Source organism: Nelumbo nucifera, chromosome 6 (genome assembly GCF_055504915.1).
Source record: "Nelumbo nucifera cultivar China Antique chromosome 6, China Antique-T2T, whole genome shotgun sequence".
Lineage (NCBI taxonomy): Eukaryota > Viridiplantae > Streptophyta > Magnoliopsida > Proteales > Nelumbonaceae > Nelumbo > Nelumbo nucifera.
The window spans coordinates 52,305,373-52,313,524 of record NC_142654.1 but is presented as its reverse complement, the minus strand read 5'-3'; the positions used below and the strand labels follow the sequence as shown (position 1 = coordinate 52,313,524).

The window sequence follows — 8,152 nt, the reverse complement described above, 5'->3', positions numbered from 1 at the left end:
TGCACTCGGGTTGGGCTCAGGCCGGGTTGGTCAATGAACCCACTTTAAAATTATACATATATAAATGTATTTATTCAAATATATATACATAAATACATATATGTATGTATGTAAATATATATGCAACATTTACATACACACACACGCACACACACACACACACACACACACATATATATATATATATATATATATATATATATATATATATATATATATATATATATATATATATATATATATATATATATATAATTGGGTCAGGTTTAGGATACCTAAGGGCTAGGCCTGAGCTTGGCCCAAAAGAATAAAAAAGCCTGACTTCTTGGGCCCAAGCCCAACCCAAGGACCGAAAATCCAAGCCCAACCCATGTAAAATTCCAAGTTGAGCTTGTTCAGGCTCGGACTGGGCTTGCCCAACTTGCACCCCAACTTATCACTAGGAGATGTTCCCAATACACCATTGGGATGTGTTGTGGGGTGCACTCTGTGAGGGGCAAATGTGAACTCAACAAATCCAAGCTTGACAAAAGGATTTCAAATCGTGTTAAATTATGAAAATGCCTAGCCTTACCAAGATTTCCCATTTATTAGGGGTGGCAAATGGGTGGGTTGGGTTGGGTAAGGGTTAAATACCAACCCACCCATATTGACCCACCAACCCAACATAACCCATCATCAATCCTTGTTAAAGGGCCATAACCCACCTAACCCTAACCTACCCATATTGACTCTTAACCACCCTAACCCATATTAACCCATCTATCCTCACCTATAAATACAAAAATAGGTTGGTACTCGGTACGGCCCAAATACCCAAAATAATAACTTTTGAGAGAATAATCTCTTTCAAGACTGTCAAGTGACAAAAACGAGTCAGGTGAACCCATATACCCGAAAATGCAAAATGTTGTAGATAAATGTAGAACATAGTAGAAAATTTGCAGAAAATACAAAAAAATTAAAAAATCAGAAAATACAAAAAATACCAGAAAATTACAAAAAATACTAAAAATTGCAGAAAATTCAGAACTTTTGTAGAAAAAATCAGAATATATGCAAAAAATATCAGAAAATGCATGAAAAACACTAGAAAAATGCAAAAATTATGTAGAAAAGAAACAAAAAATTGTAGAAAAATGCAGAAAAAATACCAGAAAATTTCAAAAAAATGTAGAAAAATACCAGAAAATTACAAAAAATGCAGAAATGCAAAAAATGCATAACTTATAAAAGTACTTTCATAAAAGTACTTTCGTAAAAGTGCTTTCATAAAAGTTCTTTTATAAAAGTGTTTTTATGCTTTCATAATAGTAATTTTATAAAAGTGTTTTTATAAAAGTACTTTTATAAAAGTGTTTTTATAAAAGTACTTTTGTAAAAGTGCTTTCGTAAAAGTACTTTTGTAAAAGTGATTTTAGGCTTTCATAAAAGTGTTTTCGTAAAAGTACTTTCACAAAAGTTCTTTCGTGTAAAAGTACTTTTGTAAAAGTTCTTTTATGCTTTCATAAAAGTACTTTCATAAATTTCTTTCGTGTAAAAGTGCTTTTGTAAAATTATTTTTATAAAAGTGCTTTCACAAAAGTGCTTTCGTGTAAAAGTACTTCTATAAAAGTGCTTTCGTGTAGAAGTGTTTTTGTAAAAGTGCTTTCGTGTAGAAGTGCTTTCATAAAAGTCCTTTTGATAAAATTACTTTATAAAATTGTTTTTGTAAAAGTGATTTTTGTGTAAAATTGCATGTGAACATGAAAGTTAATAAAATCTATTTTATTTCTTTTAATTTCAAAATGAAATGTGGTATGGTGGTTTGGAATTGTATTGAGATGTGGATGCGCTAGAGGCTTGAGTTTGAATCACTTCAATTGTTGATTTTTTGAGATTTAAAGTTGACTTTGACTCAACCCATCCTGGCCCGCATGATTCAACCCATCCTGGCCCTAATGGGTACCCTTGACCCAACCCACTTTGACCCTTTTCCACTGACCCTAATGGGTTACTCAACCCATATTGACCCACCAATAAATTGAGTGGGTATGGGTGGGTTCCAAAGTGGGTGGATTGAATGAGTGAAATGGGTTGGAGTAGCCATACCTTTACCATTAAAAACAAATCTTCTTCTTGACACATCTCACATGTCATCTCTTCATTTATTGGATATGAGCGAGCAATGACTCAACTATGACAAGACCAACTAAAAAAAAGAGTCGGGATGCAAATGGCATTTGGTATTCTTTTCTCCTTTTTCTTTTTGTTTTCTTTTGGGTTGGATGGAAAGCCCTCTAATTTCCTATACTTCAGGTTTCTCTTAAATATTATTTACTACTCACAAGTAAATTATGAAATTAAGAGGGCAATATTAATTTAAGGTATTATTGTTATTATCAGCCCTATGTTTATATTAGTGTTTTTCTTGAGTGCCATATGTTCTCTATACTCAGTTCCATTTGTTATCAAATCTAAAATATATGCAAAATTAATTTATGTCTAGTTCAAGTTTGTACGTATTTGTTTATTTTTTTAACCATGATGCAACCTTGCCTAATGCAAATTTCGCATTTCTATCTCATTTGCACTCATTGGAAATGCAAATTTTATATTTTGTAAATTATTACAAAATTTCCACCACCTTCATAATTGGGGTTGTATCCTTTTACCTCCAATTTCCCATTTACACTCCAATTCATGTGTATCAATATAGGTCCCATTTGGTTTGCTGGAATAGATGTCTGGAATCGGAATCTCATTCAGTTCATAAAAACTTGTGGGGCCATTTTGAGGCCAATCAATCTTACCATGTGGAAGAACGAAAGATTTTTGCATTATTTAGGCTTATTCATTAATGCTGTGTTTGATTTGAAAGAAAAAGGTAGAAATACCTAATATGTCTAAAGATCTGACTAATTCAAGCAATACTCTCATTGTGAGAGCCTTTCTTTTCCATATATTATTGGCTTCCATCATGGAAATGTTAACTCCCATGTAACTGTGACAAGACATTTGCCCCATTACAATTAGTGTAAGGGCACCTAAGTAAAGAATAAAAGATAAAAGATAGCTTTTATAAAATTGGGATTTGTTCCTCACTGAACGCTCCTATCATCAATTTTACAGCCACATCCTATTATGTATTAGGAATATCTCCCCATGAATAATAAATACAAGTGCAAGAGATGTTCTCGATGTATGATATATTGTGAAAAGTAGATATAAATTATTCTTTATATAATTAAATTTAACTTTTATGACATGCATCAAAAGGAAAACAAATATCAACATTATAATAATATAGATATATAGATATATACTACTCTGGTACACATGGGTGATATGGGACAATCGTCCTGGAGCGAAGGGAAAGTGCAAAAAATCCCAACTCCCATATTAGAAGGCCTCAAAAGGAGGCATTCTTTGTCATGTGGCAAGAGGCCATTGGGCTGACTTTGACCCATGAAAACAGCCTGTTTCCCTTTCCTGCACGGCTCAGTCGATTAAACCAGTCCCCACTTCACCTTGTTTTATTGAATTCAGATCATTTTAAAAATAAAAAACGGTGCATGTGGATGTGGCTTTATTTTCATATTTTCCATTTTCTTAACCTTCGGGACTGTGGAGTCACAGAGAGAAATATATACTTGATGAAAGTATAATCTGGCCGTTCTTGTAAAATCGAAGGAACAGAGCTTGAATTTCAAGTTCTCGAGACAGAAGAAGTTGAGAGGGTGGTGGGACCTTGATTTGATTTAAAAGGACAACCATGACATAACCTCCCATTCCTTGATCTTGGCTTTCGGGGGGAGTGGTGGACTGTGGAAACAACAAACGCGCGCTCACCAAACAACACAAACACGCAGAGACAGACATACATCGGCTTGGGAACTCTTTGGAAAGTTGATACTAAGTCGAACATTTGGTGTGCGAAGCCATTCCCATTATGGAAAACCAACAGCAACGCCAGCCTTTGATGAGATCCAGGTTCAAACGTGTATGCGTCTTCTGCGGGAGCAGCCCTGGCAAGAAACCCAGCTACCAGATTGCAGCAAATCAGCTTGGGAAGGAACTGGTACTACTCTTCACTCCAGATATAGAGAGAGATTGAGAGAGAAGGTTTGGGGGGCTGTCTTTCTTCCCTTCTTTCTGTCTTTAGTTCTTGATGAGTGGAGGAAAATTCACTCAACAAGCTCTGAGGACAAATTCTTCTTGGAAAATTTGTCTTAAGATAGGTTTTAAGGAACTAGAGCTTTTCGAGGGATTTGATTGATTTGATCAGATACTAGTGAAACGCAAATCTATTGAGATTTTGTTTACCAATTATGGAGAAATAAGTCCCAGAGTCTAGTTGCTTATTTCCATCTTATTCTGTCTCTTAGTGTGGAATTAAACTAGTTATCTTCCATGAATGCTTCATTATCAGACATTCAAACTCTCTCTCACTGTATAAAGTGAATCAATTGTTGTCCATAAGGAAACCCGATTGATAAATTCAGTAACTACATCAGAAAATTAAAAAGAGGAAAAGATGTTGGCGAGAAACAACTAAAATTATTTACTCTGTTTTCTACAGAAGTATTGCTGTGTTTGTCTTGAGAAATATACTCAAATTGATGGGTTCCTCTTTCCCATTTTTATTTCTTTTTGAATTATCGAATTGTAGGTCGAAAGGAGCATCGACTTGGTTTACGGGGGAGGCAGCATTGGTTTAATGGGTCTCGTTTCTCAAGCTGTTTACGACGGCGGTCGCCACGTAATTGGGTAAAATCTCTCTCTCTCTCTCTCTCTCTCTCTCTCTCTCTCTCTCTCTCCATACTATTTCTCTTATCATTTTTTTAATTTTCTATTGCAGAGTAATTCCGAAGACTCTCAAGGAGGTAGTAAATCTATTCCTGCAGATTTGTTTGCTTTTATAAATCAGACAAACAGCCTCTTATTTATATAATCCAGAAGATGAAAAAAATGTTCTACTTTTAGGTAACCGGAACCACTGTTGGAGAAGTGAGAGCTGTCTCCGGTATGCACCAAAGAAAAGCAGAAATGGCTCGCCAAGCTGACGCTTTCATTGCCCTCCCAGGTTCCTCTCTCTCTCTCTCTCTCACTCTCTTTCTCTCTTGTTTTCATGATTAAAGAATTTGAAACATTTTTTTTTTTTGGTATCTGGGAGCTCAGGGGGCTATGGAACCTTAGAAGAACTCCTTGAAGTGATCACCTGGGCTCAGTTAGGAATCCATGATAAGCCGGTATATTCCATTTACTGCATTGTTTTAAATGAGAATTCTTCCTTTGAACTGAAAAAAAGGAGAAGAATAGATCAGATTTTGTCTCTAAAACAAAAAGGAATGATTAGAATTCTTCTGAAATTTCGTCGAGCAGGTGGGCTTGTTGAACGTTGACGGCTACTACAACTCGCTCTTATCTTTCATTGACAAGGCCGTGGACGAAGGCTTCGTTGCACCCGCAGCGCGACACATTATTGTATCTGCGCAGACTGCCCATGAACTTATGTGCAAGCTTGAGGTACAATAATATGATGGGCCCCACTCCCACCTCATCAGTACACGTGGCTCCCACATAGACCATTTACCCCCGTGGACCCCCTCCATCCAGATCCGGCGGAGGTTTCATCACATGATCATCATCAGTCTCTTGGCATTGGGATTGGGACCTTTCAAATGATGAGTCCTGATTCCTTCCCCTTGCCACGTGGTCCAAACACATCTTAAGCTCTAGGGTCGTTTTCACTTTTCAGTTCTCCTCCACTCTCTCTCTCTTTTATTTTATTTACATACATATAAAAAAAGGGATCTCTGGGCTTGGGCCTTGGGATCATGATCCTGATTCCCGATCCATCCCTCTCAACAACCAAAATGGGGTCCACCACCTAAGTCCTCGTTTTTAGACGTTGTTACGGTACAGTCCACAGCTTATATATAAATTTCACCTTCCAAGGGTAAAATCGTAACTTTGGTTTTGGGCACTGGCCTCTGGGCAGGTATATGTACCTAAACACTGTGGGGTCGCATCTAAGCTAAGCTGGGAGATGGAGCAACAGTTAGGATACCCAAGCAAGTCAGACATCGCTCGTTGACCGGATTGTACATGCTTGTTGCTTTGGATTAACGACCGTATATCATATAATCATACGTAGATCTCTACAGGAAAACCGTATAGATGCGGTGATGTCCCCCCATATACAAAAGCCACAGGCCTTTTAATTCACTGTGGAATGTGGATCGATTAGCTGCTTCTCAACTCTCAACTCTAATGCTGTACCCGTCTCTACGTGTATATTATATATTGCTTTTCTCCTTTATTGTTATTTATTATTAATTTTTAATTTTGGCTGTGTAGATCAGAGCTGGAAAAACAGGGATAGTCAGTGTTTTTGGTTATGGTGATTGTTAGTAGTTTGGTTTGTGGTGTCGGTGGTTACTTTTCAAGTCTTTAACTCTGTAGTCTGTATTTTTCTGTTTACCTTTTTTTGTGTCCAGTTTGCTGCAACTTGCACGTGAGAACTAGTACATGTGTGAGTGTCAGATTGAGAGAAAGAGAGAGGGAAAGAATGATTTATAATTTTGTTATTGACCATTTTATAAGGTATTAATTCCTTATTTCTTCCCTACATAATTACTTAGTAAGTGACGTGGCCGGATGATGTGTTCAACTTTGCCATCTAATTTAGTGAACTTTAATTAATATAGCCATTGAAATTCTTAATGTTACATTTGGGCCATGTTTGAATCAAGAGTCTGGATCTTCCACCCACGAGAACTCTGCCTACGTGTATCCACATAACATCGCAGTCATAGAGAACATCTCATCCTCCTATTATGTAGGGGGAGATGTTCCCAATTCACGGGGATAATGTGTTGTGGGTAGTCATGGGCATAGTTCTCGTGAACAGGAGATCCGGATTCTGGAATCAATGCCATTTTCTTGAGGGGTGTGTTTTGAGAAAATGGTGTTGAATTGGCATTGCCATATCAGTACATTGTTGCTAGCAAAAGTAAAAAAAAAAAAAACAAGAAAGCACCAAGACCACACCTTTCCCGATTTTCAAAGCATGATCTGAGGAAATATTTTTTGGAAAAACATATAACCAAACATTAGGTGTAGTCAAATGCTTTTTTTTAAGAAAACGACATCGGTTCCAAACACACTGGTTTAGATAAACTTTAGGAGTTATGTTTTAAAGCCCAAAAGCAGAAAAACCCAATTCTTATCAGTTGATCAAAAAGCCCTTTTGTTTTTTGTTTTTTTTTTGGCCCAATTTTGTTTTCGCCCAAATCTTAGAAGTGAAAGCTTACCAAACAAAGCCTTAGTTTACAAAAAGAATTTGATTTTCCACGTGGCAGGGTTGTTGAGATGGAATTTTGCCAGATATAAGTTAAGACGTATACTTTGGAAACTAGTTCCTCTCCGAGATGAAACACAGACGTGGCTATGTCTTTTCTATGAAAAAGGGTTAAAGATATATTTTAATTTAAATGTATACTTATAGAGATGTGGGTTCCAAGCTAACCACCATATCCATAAGACGAGTTTGGCAAATCACATTGGATAGAAATGGATAAAGATAGATGGGTCTAAGGTTTTTAAATTTGACCCATGGATAATGGAGCCCACCAAACAAGTTCTTTAAATTATAATGTTTCTTCACTTTTTAGCTACTCCCAAACATGTCGGCAATCCCAACCCATGTTTTTTCTCCATAAAGAAAGAATGTTATTGGATGGTAGAAAAAGTCATTTGGTTTAATAAACCATTCTTATCTCTTAATTTCTTTTCTTTTATTTTAAGAGTATTAAGGTTCCTTAAACTTGGATTTCGTTTAACAAAGTCCATGCATTCAACAGAGTATTTTAATTCAAATTAAAAAATTCTATATATCGCACAGGGCCCGATTAGTATTGTTTAAAAGTTAAAAAAAATAATATATTTTTTAATTCAAATAAAAACAACCCAAAAGGATTTTAAGTATCAATAGTTTATATATACTTGTCTCTCCCCTTTCTAATATAATTTCCTATATTTAAAAGTTTCCAACTAACACTTATTGAATTTTCTCCCTTCTATTTTAAGGTTGTGTTTGGTTTGAAGTAAAATGTAGGGAAAGGAAGGGAAACCTATACTTGTAAAGATTTTCCTACACTTCCCTTCC

At 36.0% G+C, this 8,152-nt stretch overlaps 1 protein-coding gene across 1 annotated transcript; it reads left to right on the top strand.

The window, feature by feature from the left end:
• Positions 1 to 3,600: 3,600 nt before the first annotated feature.
• Positions 3,601 to 6,580, top strand: LOC104587999 (putative cytokinin riboside 5'-monophosphate phosphoribohydrolase LOGL10). Its single transcript, XM_010245785.3, has 7 exons — positions 3,601 to 4,060; positions 4,652 to 4,749; positions 4,841 to 4,865; positions 4,966 to 5,065; positions 5,161 to 5,231; positions 5,365 to 5,508; positions 5,984 to 6,580. Exons 1-7 carry the CDS (start codon positions 3,932 to 3,934, stop codon positions 6,077 to 6,079), a joined length of 663 nt encoding a protein of 220 aa, XP_010244087.1. The 5' UTR covers positions 3,601 to 3,931; the 3' UTR covers positions 6,080 to 6,580.
• The last annotated feature ends 1,572 nt before the right edge of the window (positions 6,581 to 8,152 follow it).